The sequence below is a fragment of the Leucopleurus acutus genome (genome assembly GCF_964270905.1).
Source record: "Leucopleurus acutus genome assembly, chromosome: 14".
Classification (NCBI taxonomy): Eukaryota; Metazoa; Chordata; class Mammalia; order Artiodactyla; family Delphinidae; genus Leucopleurus; species Leucopleurus acutus.
Window position 1 is genome coordinate 26729718 of NC_139156.1, and position 24401 is coordinate 26754118.

A 24401-nucleotide genomic window follows, 5' to 3' on the forward strand; every position below is an offset into this window, starting at 1 on the left:
CAAATGTATATGCCCTATGACCCAGCAGTATCACTGTTAGGAATTTATCAGCAAATTCAACAATGTGAATATGGAGTGCTCTTTATAATGCCAAAACATTGGAAACACCTGTTTCCAACAATAGGGAATTGGTTGAGTAAATTGTGGTACATCTTATTCAGTGGAATGCTATGCAGCCATTAAAATGATACTGTTGAAGAATATTTAATGACAGAAAAGGTCAACTCCCATGGCACATCAAAATTCTTAGGTAGAATTGATATAATATGATCCCTTGGATATGCAACCACATTAGCTCTGTCACCACCTGACCTTCAACTCTTAACCTTACACCTGGGATGCTGGAGATGTTGGAATTAATGAGCAAATCAGCAATTCCCAGCATCTTCTACCTAGTGCCATGTCATCTTTAACCAAGGGTGCAACTAACTGTGTGTAAAATAAGTAAAGTTCTTGAATTTGCTAAAACGAGTTACATCACAAAGGCTCTCCAGTTAAAAAATAAAATAATAAAAGAGAAAGGAAAAACCTCCCCTCCCTCTAGCCTCCCCTCAAGCCTCTAATCTCATCTACCAAAAAGAACTGTACTTTACTGTCCACAAAACAGCCTGTTTTCAAAGTGAGAGGAGAATTGCTCCGTGAGGACAGCCATCAGTAACTGCGGTTCATGAATTCCTGCTTGTTTATAGAAAGCAGGGGCTAAGGATAGACACTTTGAAACCACCTGTGAAAGAATTAAAGACCAAGGGGGGCAAAACCCCCATCACAAACAGAATCTCACTGATCAAGTGTGAAAGAAAAGGAAGAAAGAAAAAGCCAAGTAGATCTTTGCAGGCAACCACTAGATGGACATAGAATTCAAAAACATTCTTTAGTGAGATCAAGGATGGCAGGCTTTGAAGCCTGGAGGGCTGGCGAGTCTCAGGAACAGCCTGGCCGTGGCAATCCACACCGAAGCATCCACAGTCTTGCACTTGCTGGAGTAAAGCATTTAAATTGGAACAATGTCAAATTTCACAGCTATCTTATGTCCAGTGACCTTACGGGACCCCAAAGGAAAGACAGATAAAAAATGATTGTTCTCAACAAGTTCCTGAAAGCGAAGAAGTCACACAGGCAACCTCAAGAAACAACTTCAAAACGAAAATGTCCACAAACTATTGCATGCAGGGCAGCAAGCAAACAACGCTTATTTATTTATTCATCTATTGATTCTTTTTACCGAGAACTCAGCGGTGTGTTCTTACTCTTTACAGAACACACACAAAGATAAATTCCACCTCCACAGTACATTAGTTTATGAGGATGTTATTGTGGGAGAGGAAGAGGTCACAACCATCCTGAATTATTTAATCAATTTGAAACAGGTTTTATTGTTATAAAGAAAGTGAGACATTGTATCAGACCAAAAAACCCTACAAGCAATGCATGTCTTTTAGACCAGAATTTCAGTGACACTTCACATGCCTTAACTGCGTGTAAGTGAATCATCTTAATTTTTTAAAGAGAAATTGTAAAAGAAATAAACATTACAGATGTAGCTAAAATTCCCTTTCATCATGGCCCCCAAACCTCCTACCTTCCTTCCCAGAGGCAGCCACTACCATGAGTTTGAGGTATATAATTCTGTTCCAATTTTTTACTTTTACATGCATGTATATGGTTCCTAAAGAATTATGATATTGTTTTTTGTGTTAGATTTTTTTCATAAATGGTATCATACTGTATATACTGCTCTGAATTTATTTTATTACACTCAACTTCATGTTTTTTCTACCTGCTCAGATAATTGCTTCATTCCTTTTTTGAACTTAATGTTTTAAAGGAAGAAAAAGTTTATTCATACCAGAACAGTTACATGTACCTATATGTTTCTGTCTGACTCTGATTGGGACTCTAAAGTCAGGAGGACTTCTTGGAGGAAGGGAGGCCTACATTCAGTTTCTGAAAGAGGTGAAAAAAATGCTAAGTGACAAAGAATATCATAGGGCATTTCAGAGAGACCCCTTAAAATAATGTTCTAAACTAGGAATTGTGAGGTTTGCTGTATGATCTTTCCTTCACTAGTTAGAATATAGGTTCTATGGCTTTTTTTTTTTTACATTTTGGTTAGGTGAAGGTTTCGACTGTGAAGGCTATGTTTAAAAAGGAATGTATACTAATAAAGTCAAGATTCACTAAAACCGAACAACTTCAGAAATTCTATAGAACGCTAGCATTTAAGTCCAACAGGTGGACACACAAACCAATTACAAATGAAATAATCTTTGATCAATGGGGTTGCTGGTGTGTGCTGAATAAAATACATTCAAAACGTATTTGTGGTGTGAGATAAAGATATGGAGGTCGAAAGTAAGTGCCGCTTATGTTAGTAGTTTTAATTTTACCTTGTCAGCGCCCCGTGTACAAAACTTGAGAAAGCGAGACTTTGATTTGTTCAAGTTTCCTTAAGGAGGGGCCACAGAATCCTTGAAGCATGATTTGAAAAAGATGGATAAGATATTCCACCCAAAATTCAACATCACCTTTAATCTTGCCCTCTCCTCCTCTAATCCCTAGGTAATGTTTTGTGCTTCTTTTGCAGGAAAGCAATTTTGTTAATCACTTTAGCACCAATTCTTGCATCCCTGGCAATACTCAGAACTGCTTCCATCCAAGTCTTTGATGTGGGAAAGAAACACACACACTCTTTCGCATGTAATCTGAAAACAATTCACCTCTTGCCAATGAATGCACAGCACTCCACTTTAATAGAGAGCAAGTTCTGTGGAGGTTTCTAATCCTTTCTGCCAAAGAAGAGAAGAGAGAGAATCACTCAGGTAGCCCAACCTCATTCAGGAGTTAAAATCACTTGGAATGTTTTGTGGTGTGTGGGCTTTTTAAAAATATCACTTGCTGAAGATTACTGCTCTCAGGGGAAATCAAAACAACTCAAGATCAAAATAAATAAATAAAAAATAAAAAATAAAGATTCCCCATCCCCAACACAAACAGGATATTCTTCTCAACTCAGATAACTCTTGATCTAAGTGTATTACAAGAAACCTGCTTTAATCCCTCAAAGCAATGGTGTTATAGATAAGTAGCGGTAACATAGGTGGCTTAAATTCCAGAAATGTACAAAAGATTCGGTTGGAAATAAAACTAAAAAAGAAAGAAAGCTCAATTCTTCATTGCTGTGACTTGAAGAGGTAAATTTAGGGCAGTAAAAATGCAAAGAATGACCCCTAAAAAAGAAATAGCTATAAAAGTCTAGAATTGTCTTAATGGTCTCGTAGGCTGCTTACAGTGTGTGTCTTAATGTGTGTGTTAGGGATGTGTTTGTGTAAGCATTTTAAGAAAGAGAAATTGTTTTACTGATTTCTGGATCTAATGGGGTTCATTTGAAAATCTCTTTATACATTTTCTATGATATTACAACATTCTGAAGCTTTGTTTCACAAACGACTTTTATAATTTTTTAATTTCCAGCATTTTATCTCTGTTTAGTCTTTTTTCCTAACATATCCCTGCTTACTTAAATGCAATGAGAAGGACTTTATTCTTATTCCGTCAGTAATTGTCATATTTTCACAATCTGCATGTTAATTTTGATCTACCTTCTGACATCCTAGTTAACATATTGCTTATTCCCCCCACCCCCTTCTTCATTATAGTGCCACTGCAAGGTAGTGGCAATTTCTTTCATTATTCCCGAAATATGCTTGAAAATACTCTTTTACCTTTTTTTTTAGAGATAATGCTTATTATTCAATAGGTAATACAAATAGTTAATAGTTTAAACTTCAAAAGATATAAAATAGTGTATAGTAAAAAAACCCCTGTCCCTTACCCACCCATTTCTCCTCCTTAGAAGCAAACACTGGTACTAGGTTTTGTGTATTTCTCCAGAGAGATTTGGCACACAAAAAGTCAAAGCAGGCAAATATAGTTTCCCACTGTCCCCCCCGTCCATGGCAATATATTATCCACACTCTGCATTTTGCTTTTTTCACTTAATGTATATTAGAGATCCTTCTGTAACAATGCATCTGATCTGATCTCCCTCATTCTTTTTCACAGCTGTTTACTATTCTATTCTATGGATATCCCATGATGTATTTAAACAGTTTGGAATACATTTGTTCCAAACATTTCTATTCTCTGTCTATTCTATTCTTGTTTCTTCTCAGGTTGTTTCTAGGACTCTATCATGGGTACTGCTGAATAAGTAACATGGATTTTAATTGTAACATGGAAGGCTCTTGAAAAAATTTAAAATTTTTATTTTCTAAAATCTTTGAAACTTAAAAAAATTACCCAAAGGAATATGGGTTTATAGTTTTCAAAAATCTCACATTATAGAAGTTGGGTGATGCCAAGACTTTTAGTTACTTCCTCTTCATCTCATCATAGATCCCATCCACTTCAACATTTAAAATTCCATTGTTCATTGATTTCCCTATGTGGGTTAACATAGGATACTGAATTGAGAACTTCCTTCTAATAGCTGATATTAATTTTAATTCTCTTAACCTACAAAATATTAAATATTGCTTTATACACCTTTAACTGAACACCAATTCAACAGGCTATCTCATACATGACTAAGGACTCAAATCAGGGAAACTGGAACTTCGGTTGACCTCAACTCTTGGGAGAGCTGGGCAAGCTGTTGGGCCTGATTATAGTGATTCCTCTCCTTCTGTTGCATGGTCTGAGTGGTGGAGATCTTGAAAAATAGATTTTTAAAAATTGAGGTATAGTTGATTTACAGTGTTGTGTTAGTTTCTGGTATACAGCAAAGTGATTCGTATATATATATATATATATATATTCATATTCTTCTCCATTATGGTTTATTGAATAATCCATATCCATTATGGATATTGAATATAGTTCTCTGTGCTATACAGCAGGACCTTGTTGTTTACCTTTTTTATATATAGTAGTTTGTATCTGCTAATCCCAAACTCCTAATTTATCCCTCCCTCCCCTTTCCCCTTTGGTAACCATAAGTTTGTCTTCTATGTCTGTGAGTCTGTTTCTGTTTTGTAAGTAAGTTCATTTGTATCATTTTTTTAGATTCCACATATAAGTGATATCATATGATATTTTTCTTTGTCTGACTTCACTTAGTATGATAATCTCTAGGTCCATCCATGTTGCTACAAATAGCATTCTTTCATTCTTTTTGATGGCTGAGTAGTATTCCACTGTGTATACATACACACACACCACACACACACACCACATCTTCTTCATCCCTTCATCTGTCAGTGGACATTTAGGTTGCTTTCATGTCTAAATAGTGCTGCTATGAACATTGGGGTGCATGTATCTTTTCGAATTAAGAGTTTTCTCCAGATAGATGTCCAGGAGTGGGATTGCTGGATCATATGGCAACTCTGTTTTTAGTTTTTTAAGGAAGCTCCATACTGTTTTCCATAATGGCTGCACCAATTTTTTACATTCTCACCAACAATGTAGAGGGTTCCCTTTTCTCCACACCCTTTCCAGCATTTATTATTTGTAGACATTTTTCTTTTGGCCATACCACGGCTGGTGGGATTTTAGTTCCCTGACCAGGGATTGAACCCAGGCCCTTGGCAGTGAAAGTGTGGAGTCCTAACCACTGGACCGCCAGGGAATTCCCTATTTGTAAACTTTTTAACGATGGCCATTCTGACTGGTGTGAGGTGGTACCTCATTATAGTTTTGATTTGCATTGAGAGATTATAGATTAAGCCTCCTGGATTGTACCACACACCCACTGAGATTGGTCATGCTTGAGGAAGGCATGAGCACCTGGGCAAAAGTTCCTTTCTACTTCTTGTTGGCTCCATAGCTCCTGGAGGCCCATGCCCTGGCCAAGTGGGGATTTGAACTCCTCACTCTGTCTCGCCAAGGCTGATATCTGTGCAGTTACTGTCTGGTTCTACTTTCAGACTGACTTCAGTTTCGGGTTTTTCATCTGTCCATTTCACTCCTAATTCATGAGCTTCTATCACAGATGTGAAGTTTAATTCCTCTTTGCTCACTCTTTTACCGGGAGACGCTGCTAGCGGAAAGCCTGTCATCTGTTGTGAAGGGGAGCTGGTGTTGACTTGAGGCAACAGAGTTGGTGGTCCAGTGGCCGTTTTCCTGTGTTAGGAGCAGGTGGTCTCGCTAAACTCCATGTGTTTGGAAACCTCTCTGACCGGTGGTTGTGCTGCTAAAGAAGAAGAGCTCAAGCTGTACTCCTTCTTCAGGTCAATCTGCTGAACCTGGGAAGATCCCCAGGGGCTAGCTTAGACTTCTTCCTGCTTTTCTCTCCATGGTAGGTTTTAAATGTAGGGGATTTTTCTCATTCACCTTTCCATTTGGGTTTGAAACAGCTGCCATAAGAGAGGGGGAAAAGCACATTATATAGAGTGTATAATTCTTTAGAAGCAGTGACATAGGTTCTCAAAGGATAACAGTTAAATATGGGTCTAAAGGTCATAATTCTCTTTACTTAGTATGTGTGTGTGTATATATATATATATATACATATATATATATATATATACGCTTTTTAAAACTAAAGTAAAAATCCCCCAATTAAATAAGACCTATCTTTATTCCATTCACATCCAAACTTTTGTTTATATTTAACAACTGAACACAACCCATCATCAGTTCAAAATAATGTAACTGAATGATATTCCAGAAAAGTTGTCTTTTGTGTTTTTCACATTTTTAACAGGACCCCAAACCTAGGACAAGATAAATAAATTATATACTGTGGTTTCAGTCAGTGTACTGAATGTCTCAAATGAAAAAATTTACCTGAAGTTAGGCATTCTTTAATAGTAATAATTATAGAACAGAAATAAGAATTTTATATTTGACATGGTACTTTCTTCCAGAAGAACTGAAGATGCTTAAGAGAATTTTTTTCCTAGAACTTATCATTCTTTTCTTGAAAAACAACTCATATTTGTATATATTTTATCTCAGTGGTAACTTTATTTTTATCTATATATGTATGTATTTAAAGAAATCCCCAGATAATCATGAAAATTTCACAAGATTTTGTAGTTCCCTTCATTTTCAAATTTTATATCTTCCGTCATCTGTTGCCAGATGACTCAGTGTCCTGACAGAGATCAGAAAAATCACAAATTCTGATATCCCATGAATTATCTTAGATCCTAATGCTGATGGCGTGCTCTACATTTTGTTCAAAATCTTTGAACACCACCTATTGACATAAGAAGGTTATCTCATACTAATGATAACGTTACTTAACTGGCAAATCTAGAAATCTGCTTTTTTATCCCTACAGTTACATTTTATATTTCTGTCTTGCCCACCCCCTTACCTTACTTGCCATATGGTCCTTAAATTTTGTGTACATGTGTGTATAACATATACATAAATTGGTGCTTGAAAATGTCTGTTTCTCACAGTTGTAAAGTCAGGACAGTATCTTAGAATGACATCCTACCCTTTGGAAAATGAATCTTTCTAGTATAGCTGTAAATTTGGATAACTAGAAATCTTAAGTAGCAGTTTAATTTTTGTTGGAGATGATTTATGGGACATTATTTTTACTTTTTTCTTTTGCACTTGGGATGACAGGATAGGGTTTCATAATATTGCAAATCTCTGTAACTTGGTAAACACACTGCCTTCATGTGCATTACAAGTTTTGCAAAGATTTTCTGTAAAAAGTCACAGAAGGCTAAAATAAACTTTTTAAAAAACCTTTATTTTGTATAATATATTTAGATTTACAGAAAAATTGTGAAGCCCAGAGAGTTCTTATACACTACCATTATCAACATTTTACATCAGTATTGTGCGTTTGTGATGATTAATGGACTAACCAGGTTTCCTTAGTTTTTACCTAGTGTCCTTTTTCTTTTCTGCTCTAGGATACCACATTACATTTATTTGTCATGTCACTTTTGGTTCCTCTTGGCTGTGACAATTTCTCAGACTTTCCTTGTTTCTGATGATCTTGACATTTTTGAGGAGGACTGGTCAGGTACTTTTGTAGACCATCCTTCAATTTGGATTTGTCTGATGTTTTTCTCATTAGACTGGGATTATGGCTTTTGGGGAGGACGACCACAGAGGTAAAGTACCACTTTCATCACAGTATATCAAGGGTACCTACTATCAATGTGACTTACCACTGTTGATGTTGAACAGGTGTTGATCGCCTGGCTGAAATAGTGTTTGTCAGCCTTCTCCACTGTAAAGTTACTCTTTTCTCCTCTTTCCATATTGTATTCTTTGGAAGGAAGTCACCACATGCAGTCCTCTTAGGAATGTGCGTGTGTGTGTGTGGGGGGGGCGGGGGGTAGTTATATGCTCCACCTCCTTGAAGGTGAAGTATAACAAATTATTTGGAATTCTTCTGTGTGGGAGATTTGTAAAATGAACTTTAAAAAATATTAAAATTAATTAGTTTAATTAAATTATATTGAATTAAATTATTTCTTACATTTAGGTGTAAACACCTCTTAGGTTTTTTCTTTAAAGAAAAAACTGATTATGGGGACTTCCCTAGTGGTCCAATGGTTAAGACTCCAGGCTCCCAATGCGGGGAGCCCGGGTTCGATCCCTGGTCAGGGAACTAGATCCCACATGTCGCAACTAAGAGTCCGCATGCTGCAACTAAAGCTCCCGCATGCTGCAATTAAAGATCCTGCACACTGTAGTGAAGATCCTGCACGCGGCAACGAAGATCCTGTGTGCCGCAACTAAGACCCGGTGTGGCTAAATAAATATTTTTTTAGAAAAAAGAACTTAAAAAAAACCTGATTGTCTATAAATGGTACAGATGAACCAGTTTGCAAGGCAGAAATAGAGACACAGATGTAGAGAACAAACGTATGGACACCAAGGGGGGAAAGCGGGTGGTGGTGGGATGAATTGGGAGATTGGGATTGACATATATGCATTAATATGTATAAAATAGATAACTAATAAGAAACTGCTGTATAAAAAATAAATTCAAAAAAAAGAAAAGAAAGAAAAACTGATTATCTATGTAATATATGCTCATTGCAGAACATTTAGAAAATGCAGAAAGGTGTAAAGCAACAGCACAAAGAACTTCCCGTAACTCCCCCTCTCATCAGCATCCATTTCTAGCATATGGACATATTTCCTTCTAGTCTTTTCTGCATAAAGTACTATTTTTAAACAATACTTTAAATTATTTCATATGAAATTAAAACATTTTATCTTTGAATAGGACAAAGATAGTGGATTCATAGAAAAACAGAGCAGATCTTGGTTGTGTTTCTAACAGGATTTCAGAATATAAACTACCAACCTGGTAATTTCTGAAAACAACACTTTAGACTTGATCCTTCTATTTATGAGGGCCTCAAATGTTTTTGTATTCATTGTTAGGCCTCTTATTTCTTCTTTCTAATACTCTGTTCATTATTTTACTATTGCATGATACACATTTTAATGGAATAAATAAAGTTTGAAGAAACTTAGGTGGCTAGTTAAAAACTCTGGCAATGATCTAGGCTTCAAATCTCCCAACTTTCTTGTTGCATGGTGTGTTTGGATGCATGACAACTCTATTCTTGTTTTTGAGCGACTTTACTGATTTTGTAAAGGTGATACATGCTTCTTATTAAAAAAAATCAAGCAATACAGAAAAGTACAAAGTAAAATGCCAAAATTCCATTACCTAGAAATAACCATTATTAACATCATTCTACGAAGTCTCACTTTGAATATATATAGGTAGGGACAAATTTACAAAAAAGGCTCATAATACATACCATACACACACTGTTGCTTAAATTTAACATAAGAAATTGAAGCTGAAGCAAAATGAAGGAATTACTCAACTTTAGTTATATATTCTTTTGTAAGATATATTAATTCCTAAAAATCCTTTTAAAGTCTTGCAAAAAGATTATGAAAAGCATTAAGAGGCTGTAGGTTCTACATGGTTAACCCTTAAAAAGTAACTGAGACATGCAGGATCTACTTTAATTGTTTAGAAGCAGCTTTTATTTAGATATCAGACCTGCCTGATGGTCAGAAGTAAAGTATATTACTAGGTGTGTCTATATTAGTTGTAAGGGATCCTAGAGGACCTTGAATTCAATGCCTTATTCCTATTCCATTTTCTGCTGTGTTTGGTGAAGGCACAGTTCAGAGTACAATATTTGGGGTTAGACTGTCTAGATTTGATACCTGCTCTGTCATTTAGGAAACATGACCATAGGCCTCAGTTTCATCTTCTGCAAAAAATGGGTTAATAGTATCTTCCTATGTGGTTGTTGATATGAATAAGTGAGACAATACATGGAAGGCTCTTATGATAGTTCCTGAAATATAGTAAGTGCTCAATAAATATAAGCTATTATTATTATAAAGGAATAATGGTGAGTGTCTGAGCCAACGTATGACATTGAAAATTGTCATTCATAAAATAATCTCTCTCTCATTCATCTCAGAATAATTCCCCTACTAAATCTGCCTTTAAAGTTAAAGGCTGGGGCCCTGAGGACTTACCTAAGGGGCATGTGGGTGCAGGAGTACTGGATGTGGGAACAGGCTCCTGTCTGAGACTGTCACCTATGTTTATAAGAATGGACAGAACACACAATTCTAGCCTTTTCACAATCTTAAACATATATTATACATTACCTATAACAATAATCACTACTATGCATGTCAGTTACATGGACATACACAAAGAACTTTATATCTGTACTTAAAAATTCTCTCTAAAAGTAAACTAATATTAGTATTTCTAAATTCCCAGTATGAAATTCATATTGTCTCATACAACATAGGGAATATAGGCAATATTTTATAATAACTATTTTTTTTGAAAGTTTTCTTTTTAAATTTAATTTTATTTATTTTTGGCTGCATTGGGTCCTCCTTGCTGCGCACAAGCTTTCTCTAGTTGCGGTGAGCGGGGGCTACTCTTGGTTGTGGTGTGCAGGCTTCTCACTGTGGTGGCTTCTCTTGTTGGGGAGCCCGGGCTCCAGGGTCATGGGCTTCAGTAGTTGTCGCATGTGGGCTTAGTTGCTCTGCGGCATGTGAGATCTTCCTGGACCAGGGCTCGAACCCGTGTTCCCTGCACTGGCAGGCGGATTCTTAACCACTGTGCCACCAGGGAAGTTCTAATAATAACTTTATATATATATATATTTTTTATATATCTATAAAAATATTGAATCATTACGCTGTACGTCTAAAACTAATATTGTAAATCAACTATACTTCAATGAAAAAAAATTCATATTGAGTCTTATGTTTTAAAATATTATGAATTCCATGTTTTTGGCATTCTAAGTTAAAAGTTTTCAGTTTACTTATTAGTATGCAAGTTTTAAAAATTTAAAATAAAATGCCTTATAAAAACAAGGTAAATTTCACCCCACCCCCCATATTATTTCACTATGATTGGTTCCTGGATTTGAACTTCAAGGGAGTTGATGACTTTTCTGAAAGATGTTCTGAAGTCCAGTGTACTCTTTCTATTTTCTTTTCTGGCTATTAACATATCTATTTTCTTTGATAATAAAACACTATTCAGGTTCCCCATGAAGATATGCATTTACTTTTGTTACAAACCATCTTTTCAGCCCCAGCTGATTTTTTATCCTTTTTTTTTTTGGCTATTCCATGAGGCTTGTGGGATCTTAGTTCCCCAACCAGGGATCAAACCCAGCCCTTGGCAGTGAAAGCATGGAGTCCTAACCACTAGACCGCCAGGGAATTCCCATCCAGCTGATTTTTTAAAATAACCTGTCTCCAAAAAGAACATTAAAAGTGCTTTTTGTGATGTAGTTTTTTCCAAGTTTGGTTTAAACCCCACATTGGATTTTTTTTGTTTTGTGGGGGAGGGAGGGTTGATGAAAAATTCTAGCTGCTTCTCTGAGCTGAGACTAAACTGTAGGTTGTTTTTTTTTTTTAAGCTCAGGAATTTAGGGATACACATCACCACCAAATAATAGAATATATGCCAATTTTCCATTTTGGCTCTGCCTTTCTGCCTGGTGAGTACTTTGGCTTATTTTGTAAATCAGTAAACCATAAATTCTAGCTTAAACAGTTCACTTGATCTCTAGTTTGGGTGTGAAAAAGGCTGATTTGATAATTTTAAATGATGGTTTAATTTCTCCAGCAATGAGGCCAACATGGGGTAAAGAATAAGTTGCATTTGTGTGACTGTGGATTTTAATACTGACTTGATTTATGTTGGGTTAATTAAATAATTTTCTGTGCTTTCAAGTCTTCCACTAAAAACTAGGTACAGTGTAGATGAACTACTTAGTTTTACTCTGTGTAAAGTAACGGTTAAAAAATAGTCAAACAGTAAGAAATTACAAACATGTTTAACACAAATATGAACACAAAATGTAGGAACCATATGCTATAGTCATCTCTCTCTTCCTTTCAGAGTGGCTCACAGTACACAACTGTAGCAAAATCAGTAAGTGCTGAATTGATGATATTACCTCAATACTCAGCATTCCTACCTCAACAGCCTTCTAACAGTATGAAATCAGTAGATTTCTTTATAATGATTTCTAAGAGATGGTCTAAATTCTTTAGTTGTACTGAAATGTGTCAAATATTGCTTTTAATAAGTAAACCACTGGCTGGGGTTTGGAAATCTTTTTCTACACAAAGCCTTTGTTGTACCTTTTTTTTTCTTCCTTTTGTAGGGTATTTTTTGTAAAAGGATTTGACCTGTAACTATTATTGAGAATTTTCTTAGAGGAGTTCAAAGCATTTTACAGGGATCATCTCATTTATCCCTCGAAAGTAAGGCAGAGGCATTATCTCCACTACAGACTGAGAACACTAAAAGGCCAAGATAGGTGGGGTTTTTTGTTGTTGTTTTGCTAAGATCAAAAAGTAATTCTAGGGCAAAGCCAGATTCCGGTCTGACCTTGTTACATGATGCTTCTGCAGTGACATAATGCAATGTCGTTGCTCTCCTAAGTCTCTCCTTGCCTATGCTAGGTGTTGAATAATTTCCAGAGTCGATTTCTCATTCATTCTTGCTTCTGAAAATGGATCCTAAGATGTAAATACAAAATAAAACCCTCAAATCCTTACTGTTAGGATTTGGGGTACAGGATACAGACAGGGATAGGCATATTCCTCCCCCACTTCCCAATCTTACTGCCTTCCCCAATGCTGTCCAGTAGAAAAAATAATGTGGGCCACAAATTCAAGTCACATGTATAATTTTAACCTTTCTAGCAGTTACATTAAAGTATATTTAGGCCAATGTATCAAAAATCTTATCACTTCAACATGTAATTAATATAAAACTATTAATAAGATAGTTCACATGCTTTTTCTTTTATAAGTCTTCAAAATCTGGTGGGTTTTTCACACTTACAGCACACCTCGATTTGGACTAGTCACGTTTCCAATGCCCCAAAGCCACGTGTGACTAGAGGGGCCTGTGCAGGACAGCATGTCTAGACTTCAGTAGATTCTTCTAAGCTCTAGCTTCAAATTGGTGGCCTTGTGAATGCAATGGGTGGTGTGGGAAAGGGCTCCTGGATGACCTTGGAGAATCCACTTGCCCTTGCGTGGTGACTAATAGCTTTACCACTTGCTTATACATGACTGGGGAGTTATGGATTCAGGATCTAGAGGACTGCAACCTCCCAAAACGTCTAAAATGCCAGCTCATTGCTAGGACTGTGGTTTACACCCCATGTGAGAACCCGGCCTACTTCTAGGGATGCAGTTCGTGGGGCCCTGGTACGTGGCCTGTGGAAAGGAGGCATCAGCCGAAGTAGAGGAGGGCTACCGGAGGGGGAAGGCCATCCAAGTGTGTGCTTCTTGAGGGCAGCGGCTAGAACTAAGCGCTTCTTGAATGCGGAAGCTCCTCTTGCCGCCGTAGCCAGGTGCTCGGCAGGCCTTGCATGCTAGATGAACGCAAGCTGCGCTTCCTGCACACGCTCCGGGCGGCCCGGGGTATGGGAGGGGGCATATCCCCGGTCTCGGCCCGCACCCCGAAGCCGCTCCACGGCCGCGGGTGTGAGGGGCGGGCCCAGGCCTCGGCCCGCGCCGCCCCATGTGACCCGGTCCGACATGGTGTCGCCTCCTCCTGGGGCGGCGGCGGCGGCGGCGGCGGCGGCGGCGGTGGCGGCGGCTCGGGCTTGGCTCTGCGTCGGGCCGGCTCCGCGGCCGCTCATGGGCAGCCAGGGCGGCTTAGGGCCCCCCGGGAACGGCGGGCCTGGCGAGGGCGAGAGCGGGGAGACGAGGAAACTGCAGGAAGGGAGAGCCGCGAGGGGAAAGCGGAGGAAAGGGAAGGGGAAGGGGAAAGCAGGAGCAGGGCAAGGCGGAAGAGGAAGCGGGGCGGAAGGGAAGCCGCAGCCGCCACAGGCGAAGGAGACAGCGGGGCTGGGGGCCGAGGCGGGAGAGAGGGCAGGCCTGGGAAAGGTAGGAGAGGGAGGCGGAAGCGTAGAGGAAGGGGCGAGAAGGATCGTCAGGGGAGATGAGGGGAGCGCAGGGGCGCGGAAGGAGGCCAAAGGAAGATATGATGGGAAGAAGGAGGAGTGGAGGGTCAGAACTGGACAGCGGGAGGAGGCCAGGCCGGCGAGAGCACAGGGACGAGGGTGTCAGGCTTGGGGCCGCCTCGCTGGGACAGGGGCGGCCATGGCGGCGGCGGCTGAGGAAGAGGCGGGAGCCCGGGAGCCTGCCGGCCGCCCCGCTGCGGGGCCCGCGCTCCTGCGCCTGCCGGAGGAGCTGCTGCTGCTCATCTGTTCCTACCTGGACATGCAGGCCCTCGGCCGCCTGGCTCAGGTGTGCCGCTGGCTGCGGCGCTTCACCAACTGCGACCTGCTCTGGCGCCGGATAGCCCGGGCCTCGCTCAACTCCGGCTTCACGCGTCTCGGCACCGACCTGTAAGCGCCCGCTCGCCCACCCGCTCCCCGCCCCGGGCCGGCCCTCGTCCCGGGAAAGGGCGGGGCGCCGCGGCCTGGTCGGCCTGGGGCTGTGTCGCACCCCGAATTCTGAGGCCCGGACCCGGCCTCCGCCGATCCCTCCCCGAGCACCCTGCTCCTCTCAGAGGACCCCATCCGAGGAGGCCTCCCAACAGCATCCCTCAGTCAGCACCCTCCCCGTGGGCGGCTCCTCACAATTAGCCATCTTAAGCACTCCCGTCAGCTTTTAATTGTGTCTTTTCGCAGACGTTGACCGCCTGGGTGCCTCAGCTCCAGAGGAGCCCGGCTGGTCTGTGGCTTTAGAGGCCTCCACCCGTCCAGGTGTAGGACCCATATCCACTATGTGGCCTTTCAGGACGTTTTTGTGGACATTCACCCTCTCACCCCCTTCCAAGGGTTGTTAGGCTTCAGGGCGTGGATAAAATCGAATACGGAGGAAAGGATTCACACCCCAAAAGAAGGCCCTTGGTCCAAGTGTCAGCCATAATTTACGACTTGATGGAGGCAGAATGACACAAAAAAGGGTGCCTGCTTATGGCAGGGGGTTGGATGAGTACAGTATAGATAGACTGTACACGAAGGCACGGTATTGTAATTTGGCCTGTACTTGGTAGGACCTGTGAATGAAAAACTTAACCATGTAAGCAGTTAATAGGGAGGGGAAAAAAAAATGTGGAATTGGAGGAGTAAAAGCTTTCAGATTGCACCCAACTCCATCCAATTTGGGTTAAAAAAGAAAAAAGGTAGTTCTAATACAGTATAGCAACATTAAAGAAAGTTGGTTTAAAACATAAAAAGCTATAATACCACCACCTCTAGATAACTATTCAGTTTTAAAAATTACTTTTCATTTGCACACTTTTTCCTCCTCTTAATTGCTGTCCTACTGATCCTAACAGAATAGGTACATAATAAATGTTTGTGGGCTGTACCATGAGATTAAAAACATTCCTCTAATATTAGACTTTCAGGTTGTATGCAGCTTTTTGCTCTCATAGATAACAAGGAAATGAATAATTTAATGCACTTTTTGGTAACAGCTTTATTGAGATATGTCACATACTGTATAATACATATGTCTTTTTGAATTGGTTCCTTAGGATAAATTCTCAATATTGGCATTACTGGATCAAAGGTTATGGTTTGTAAAAAGGTGTTGTACCAAGTTACAGTGACAATAGCAACAAATTATTAAGCTAATTTCATGTAAGAATTTAAAAAATCTTTGCTATGTTAGTGGACATATAATGGTATCTCAAAATTTTGTTATTTTGCATTCCTTTACCACTGACCAGCATAAATATTTTCCCCTGTGTTTGTTTCACCCGTGAGATTGTCTTTTCCTAGCCTTTGCACATTTATTATTGGGGTCCTGAAGTTACTGTTATAAAGGATTCCAGTCCTTGTGGGTCATAGATATTAGGCTCTAGTATGTCATCTTTGATGCAAATATTATATTTTTCCCAGTTTGTTCTTTTTACTTCACTGTTTTTAGCCTATAGAAGTTTTACATTTAAATATATCAGAATCTGTCAGTTTTTATGTGATTTTTAAATCTCCCCCACCCCTGCAAACTGAGAAATTTATGATTTCTCCACAGACCTGATAAGTCTTCTCTAATATTCTGTTGATCTTCCTAAAATTTGATTTTTAAAAATAGTTAACACTTTGATTAATATCACTTTTGTTTTGGTATAAGGGGTGAGTTCAACCTTCTTTTCTTCTAAACACCTACCTAGTTACCACTACACTTTTTGTTAAATAATTCTTGTCTTTCCCTTTAGAAAGACAAAAAAATTTTGTTTTAGAAAGCTTACTTTGCCAGATATTAAGTTTATATAGCTATGTGTATATACAGTCACACATACATACATATTATATATGTATATATATTGGGTCTGTATCTGAACTCTCCATTTTGTTCCACTGATGTATTTTTCCATTTCCATTCTATTTTAAATATTGCTGCCTTTTGACAGTCTAATATCTGTTAGGTTTAGATTATCCTTGTTGGATTTGTATGTGTGTGACGTCTTCACTCTCACTCAACACCCCAGCAAAAAAAAAAAAAAAAATTCTGTGCGTTTTCAAAAGTTTCTGTGGTTTTCACTATAAAGTTTCTACATGTCTGTTGTTACACTTATTCCTAAGTATTCCTAAATATGCTATTCATTTTGTTTTTATTGTGAATGCAATCTCTTTTTCAGTATGTTTTTCAGCTGGGTATTATTAATGATGTCCAGGATTGCTACAATCTTTTGGAAATTTTGAACCTGATAATTTTGTTTAACTTTTATTATTTCTAGTATGATTTTGTTGTTGATGATAATGATTCTTTGGGATTTGGGGGGCATGCAAGTCTTATTACCTTCATTTTTTGTAAGAAGAACTCTTTCAAAGAACATGTCAGTTGACCTAGAAGAGAAGTTGTCTAAAATGCCCGAAACCCAAGTCAGCCATGGCAAAATTTGGCTTTCTTGTTTATAGAGATTGAATGAACAAATGAAAGAATTTATTTATTTTTCTTTCCTTTTCAAATGCTCTAAGAGATAATGTGAATGAGTGTGCATTCTGTAAGCAATAATAACAAAATGAAAATCAGTTTATAGTATAAAGTGCTTTGAGACTGCCAGGTGATTTGGCTTTATTATTTATTAGCCATGTGTGTTTTGATTTCTTGCCTATGTCCTAGGATGTGGTATCTCCAACTTTCTAGGGAAGTTGTTTTACCACAGCACTTGATAAAGAGCAGGGTCACTGCTTGTATTTTCTGAGTTGAGGGGAAAAGCTATGCGTGTTACAGCAGGTGGAGAGAATCTTTACCAGTGTGGTCTGTTTTTGGACAGCTGCAGAGATGTGATAAGCCACCAAGAGAGGTGGTTGTCATCCCTGGAGGGAGATGGCATGTACCCCAGCCCTCTTAGGGCATCAGGGAGCTTGGGCCCAAAGTTCGATGAAGGTACGGCTGCTTGGATAGTGGCAGGGCTGTAGTTCATATTTTGGGCTAATTAACTGCAGACTGGACAGTAGGATAAGTTTTTATAAGCACAACACAAAACTGCATTTTATCAGAAGCCACACAACTTCACTGCCCCGGAGTTTTATCATCTATAAACAATGGGAATAACATATCCAGTAAAATGAGACTTAAGTGTTGTGATGTGTAAGTGATAGCACAGTATTCAGCACATAGTAGGCACTCAATAAATTGGTGTAAAATGGAACGTTTTAATTGCTTGTCTTCTCCTCTAGTCAGTCTATATAGCAAAAGTGAAGATGGTTTGACTTGGAGATGCTGCCTAAAGACAGGAGGTGGGGAAAACACACACACACACACACACACACACACACACACACACACACACACTGCTTAGTTTCCCTCACCTGTCCTGAATGTTTTTGGCAACATGACAGCCGAACCTGTGAGCTTTAGGGTCTGTACTCCCTGCCGAAGAGCCTCATGAATTCTCGGAAACACAAAGTAAGATTTACTGACCTTCCGGCCCAGGGCAAGTCCCATTCAGTTTGGCCGTTCCTAACTGATCATAGCTTTGTTGAGTAAGATGAACTGCTTTGGTTCCTTGTGATTTGTTAATGGTCTATACTTGTGCTTGAAGGCATTTTGGCCACTTTAAAACCACAAACAAATAATTTGCTTCCCTTTAGGCCTCCTGCCCAAACAGTGAGCACTGGTAGGTATCCTGAACTTCTTTTTTAAGTGGACACAAAGACAGCTTGAGTCAGTCATCTGGTTTAAAATCAGTTTTATTTGAATGTTTTATGAAGCCTGGGGGAATAGAAATATCTTTAATATAAAAATCAAGGAAATGTTTCATATAGCAATCTTTTAAGTTTTTCCTGAACAGTAGGGGCAAAACTAAGCTAGTTCAGTCTTCAAGAACAAAACAGTGAAATTTAAGTCCGTCAGTTTATAATGTAGGCTAAATGCAAGAAGTTAGAAAGTATGAGAGGTGGAAGAGCAAGGGTGCTATTTGTAAATTCTGATACTGTAAAATTAACAAGAGCAAAGAATGGAAAGAAAAAAGTATATCCATGTATGTAAATCTATTTTTAAAAATACTTTTGCAGTCTTGATCTTCTCCTAAATAAGTCCTCTATGTTTTCAAACTTGAATTTTATTTTAAATATCCTTTGAGCATTACCTGGGTGCTCTCTTGCATTTGCCTGTGATAGATTTGCCTAGAATTAACAATAGGTGTTTAGGGAGTCAGGCTCTGAGGTGTTTGCCCTGGCATGTACATTCATTCCTCAGCCAGGGTCTAGTAGGCTTGGAGCTCTTTGAGGCCAGGGGAATGGGGTATCTATTTCAGTGATGATTAACGTCCAGAGTGGTGAGATGGACACAGATAAGCAGAGTGTGTTTGTTTGTTTTAAAATGATTGCACCTAAGAGCATTTTTTTGACCCAGAAAGCATAAAGTTTCCTAACTGAACAGAGAAGGCATTGCTCACTGGTTACTTTTAGGGCCTAAACAGTGATTTTCAGAAAACAATTAGCAACTTAAAGTAGCTTTGGCTCTCTCCTTCACCTTTCTGCCTTACCTAGGAAGCAGTCACTTACTTGTTCTCTGGTTCATTGAAAGGTTTCTTATATGGATGTATTTACCTTCAACTGTTTTGGAAAGGCCTTATTTTTAATGGTTTTGTGAGTTAATAAAAGTGAGTTCAGTTTACATGTTTAAAATAAATGAAACAATACACCTGTGGAAGCAGGAAATGGTCTAGTACAGTCAGTACCTCCAAATGCAAACTGGAGGAATGCAAGAGGCCTTTTCCTCCAAGACTGTGAGAATATGGAAGCAGCTTATATCCTTTCCAGTCTTGTAAAACTTGAATAGTAGGGGATGAATTTCCTAGCTTTCAAGGCAGAATCAGGGAGAAATCCAAAGTCCTCATAATCTACAAGATAAACAATTTATTTTGAATGAAATCTCTGAAAATACTTCAATACTCTCAGTTTTCTTAGTTTCAGTTTTATGTGTCTAGCCGTTTCACCTTAGGTAGAGATTGTGCTTGAGCTGCTTCAAATCAAACTGGCAGTGAGGTTACTGATGAAGCATACACATTTTTTAAAAAATTATTTTTGAGTGTTTTACATAGAAAAGAATTACCTTTGTGTGACAACTTAACCTTAACTCTGGATTGACCCTGGCATTGGATTAGTTTCTGGTCCTTACTCATAACCATGGAATAGGGAGACTTTTAGGTAGACTCTTCTTGAGGCCAGGCTCCAATAAATTTTGAAAATTTAAGACGAGATTGACTGTTTGGAAAAATGAGGAAGAAGTTGAGTTTTGAATTTCCAGTGAAAATTGACATGCCCCCCACTCTGATCTACAGAAACAGAGTTTTGATAAACTCCAGAATTTATCTCAGGTGTGTGTGTCAACCATCCGATGAGGTTGAGAATCCAAAGATTTGGTTTATCCTTGAGGAAAGGCCTTTCTATTCAGCAATCTTGCCCAGATTTGAACAGCTTTCAGATGGAACTCCAGGTGTAATCAGTAGAAGCAAGATCGTTGTGCTAATTAAGAACATGTTTATGAATCTTGAATCATGTAAAGGCTTGAACTGTATCTAAAACTGACTATGAGACTATCTGGAGAAAGAATTTATCTCTTGTCGGAGGTTTGGCTCCTTTGTCTCAACTTTGAGTTAGTTCTTCGTTATATCCAAATTGTCCACATTGCCCTCCCTGGGAGTCTGGGCCACCCAATGGGCCTTTGTGCCTGCCCCTCTTTAGCCGACAATTAATTGCCAGTACATTCTTTCTTCTTCTCCTTCTTTTTTGGTGTTTGACATGAGCTCAAATTGTTGAGAAAGGTGACAACTGTGAAATGAAGACAGGGCTTGAAGACACCTTAAAAAATACATGCAAAGGCCACTAAATGACAAGAGCAGACTGCCAGGCTCTTTCAAAACATCACCACGTCTGTTGACTTTCCATTCCTTGTTCGCAGCACAAAATTGGAGGTCAAAGAATCATAGGAGTTAGAGATGGAAAAGACATTTGGGGTCAGCCAGTTCATGCCTCCGCCTCCTCCTGCCCCTGATTCCAAATCATTCCTTACATTATATTTTCTCCCCCAGCCCTTGTACAATTTTCACAGTCTTCACTCGACCCCGGCTGTCACCTTTGGGGAATGATGCTGGAGGCTCTGTCCAGTTTCTCCTCGGCAAAGAGAGAGATTGCCTGTGCCCCCAGTTGACATTCGTGAACTTCTTTGTTGGTGGTCTCAGCTGAGAGGCTGAAGGCTAACTGGAAGTGTCTCTGCTGCCTGGCAAGGGGGTTTTCTAGACAGAACTGAGGTGCATTTAGTGTATGATGATGTTGGGGAAGGGGAAAAGGGCCGGGGTACAGTGCAACCAGTGCAATTTGTTCCTATACTTTTCTCTAGGAAGGCTTTTGACCTGAAAGGAGGGTGTGTGTGTGTGTGTGTGTGTGTGTGTGTGTGTGTGTGCGCGCGCGCACACATACATGAGGAATGTGGCATTGGGGAGGTGGACAGAGACAAGGAAGTTACCTTGAATAGGAGTTTGATAAGAACCCTAACTTGGATATTGGTGGGTTAAACAAACAAATAAAAAATGCTAGTCCTGTGAAGTAGTAGATGATTGTTTTAAGAAGTGCATGTTAGGGGGACTTCCCTGGTGGCCCAGTGGTTACGAATCCGCCTGCCAATGCAGGGGACACGGGTTCAAGCCCTGGTCCGGGAAGATCGCACATGCCGCTAAGCCCGTGCGCCACAACTACTGAGCCTGTGTTCTAGAGCCCACAAACCACAACTACTGAACCTGCGTGCCATAACTAGTGAAGCCCTTGTGCCTAAACCAGTGCTCCTCAACAAGAGGAGCCACTGAAATGAGAAGCCCAAGCACCACAACAAAGAGTAGCCCCCACTCGCTGCAACTAGAGAAAGCCTGCGCGCAGCAGCGAAGACCCAACGCAGCCAAAAAAAAAAAAAGTCCGCATGCTGCAACTAAGGTCCGGTGCAGCCAAAATAAATAAATAAAATAAATAAATATTTAAAAAAAGAAGTGCATGTTAGGGAAGAAATAGGTATTAGAAGTTTCAGCTTAGAGTCAAGTTGAGGAGAACAGAAAGGCTGGAGGCAAGTATTTTGGTCTAGGGGACACTGTTGCTTTTGGGGTCTCCCCTTTAAGAAAGTAGAAAAAGAGCTGTCTTATGTTCACTGGCTACATGGTTTGGCAGGGGGAATGGTCATTTTTCGAGGCAGCTTTGGAAGGTTACCCCCAGCTCCCCTTGTTCCAGCAGCTGTTGGGAGCAGTCCGAAGGGGGTATTATATTTCTTCTGGTAACTCTGCCAAGAATGAGAGGAAATCCACAACCTGTGGGCTTTTGGGGGGGATGGGGATGGGGTGGCAGGTGATGGGACAGGGAAATTAAATTGTTTTATAGTAAATATGTTGAGATACTTTTCCTGGAAAGCTGTTTCACTGAAAGGAATGATATTTCCCCTGCTCACTAGCTCTGTAATTGGTTCTTTCTCTGTGGAGAAAGGGAAATAGTCCTCTTCCAGTACTTCTTTTTCTTTCTTCCCTGTAGATCCAGCTTTGATCTCCTATGTTTCTTAGAATTTCCTTTAGAAATTCCACACTGAAAAGGTGAGTCAAGATTCAGATCCAGGTGGTGTGTGTGATTAAAAGGGGCCTCCCTCCAGAAGTGAGTTACTAAAGGGGAACCTCTCATTCATCCCTTATCTTCGCTGCGGTTTGACTTTATCATAATGGCCTAGAAACTGGAGATTTCTGAAGAAACTGGAGTAAAAACTTTCTGGGTGGTGTCTGGTTCTGGCGTATTCTCTCCATCTCTTCATCCAGGCTGGAAGGGCACCAGGGATTTTTGAAGCCTGGCCACTTGGGCTGAGAACCTGTTTTGGTGATTAATATGAAACACAGTTGCAAGGTTAAAAACAATAAAAAACAACCCTGAGAAGCAGAGCAGTATAATTATTCCTCACATTTCAGATGGAGAGCCCAGGGAAAAGTCATTTTGAAGGTATGAGAACAAAATCCACTTCTGAGTCTGTGGTAGTGCCTGATTCTTGACTCAGAAGATAGCCTGTTCACAAAAAACAGTGGCATCTTTCTTGCTGTTGTTTATTCTCAGAAAGTGCTACATCAGCCTTTCTGAAAGCTGTATTGTGGGATTCTTGAAAAACTGATTCTGTGATTAAATGAGTGTGGGAAATGCTGTGTTCCACATCCCCTCTCTTGGGGATTCACAATGCCCATTGGTAAATTAAAGGCTCAGAGAAGTCCTGTGCTAGAGAGACCTGTTTAATTTTGTTTCAGTATTGTCCAAAATGTTTTGACCATAAAATTCTTTTTTCTCCTGCTTAATATCTCTTAACCTCTTGCAGAATACACACACTGGTCAAGTGCCCTACAAATATAGAACTTGACCAATAGCAGGAGGAAATGAATGTGAACACGGCCCTAAATCCTAAGCTCACATGAAGAATCAGGGTTATGCCCAGTGCTTCAGAAACTGCTTTGGACAGCTTTGACATGTGGGTGACACATTAAGATACTTCATCTGCTCAGATTCCTTCCCTTGAGCCTCTCTAGCATAAGAGTTTGGAGGGCTTGGTTGAATTTCTGAAGATGTGGTATACTGTACGTTTTTAGGAAGGGCCTCTGGAGCTTGAAGGTAGTGTGTCTAGGCTCCTGAAAATCTATAGGTATTGTTGAAAGTGTGACTTGCCAAAGGGGGGACTGTATTTCTGATAGATACCTAAGCAGTATCTATCAGAATACCTATTATGCTAGGACCACGGTTCTTACCTTTGTGTCTAAGACATAGTTTTGTATGATGTTAAAACTTTTGATAGTACATTAAAGGATTAAAAGATGAATGTCTTTTTTAAAAAAAAGCAGGTTTCAGAAAGTTGAAAAACCTGTCCATTTACTTGTTCACTGTTTGGTATGTTACTGTTTGAGTAGAACTGTTTACTGCCCTGACCTTGTTCTCTTACATCTTTTGAGGTAAAGTTTATATATGTTCCTCTGAACACGCAATCTTTCTCTTTTTCTCAGCAAGTTGTATCATGAGCCATATTGTGGCTCCATGGTTTGTCTGACAGATATCTTCATAAAAATGTGGATCTTTGGTTGAATGAAAATAAAGTCTATAAATCATTAAAAATTTTATGGCACACTTATTCAGGGTTCCTGGTATATCACTGCTCTGCAGCGTACTGGTTGAGATACACTTTTAGAAGTACTAAGAGTTTTAAGACTCAATCCTGTGGAATTTATGACTGTATTGGACAAACAAGACATACAGCTGTGAAAAGCTAACAGTGCCTCAGTTTATGGTAGGTTCAGTCTAAGGGTTCACGTGAGAGAGAGAAGAATGTTTGGAGGAGTCAGGGAAGTAGAGGCTTAAACTGGATTTTGAAGAAAAATGGGTGAATTTGACTAGTGCCCAAAGGGGGAAGCA

General features: G+C 39.6%; 1 protein-coding gene across 1 annotated transcript in view; it reads left to right on the forward strand.

Annotated features, from left to right (window-relative positions):
- Positions 1–14157: 14157 nt before the first annotated feature.
- Positions 14158–24401, forward strand: part of FBXW4 (F-box and WD repeat domain containing 4) — an 80503-nt gene continuing 70259 nt past the window's right edge. Inside the window, exon 1 of the mRNA XM_082854907.1 lies at positions 14158–14876. Within this exon, the coding sequence (XP_082711033.1) occupies positions 14164–14876 (713 nt within the window). The 5' untranslated portion in view covers positions 14158–14163. The remainder of the gene's footprint in view (positions 14877–24401) is intronic.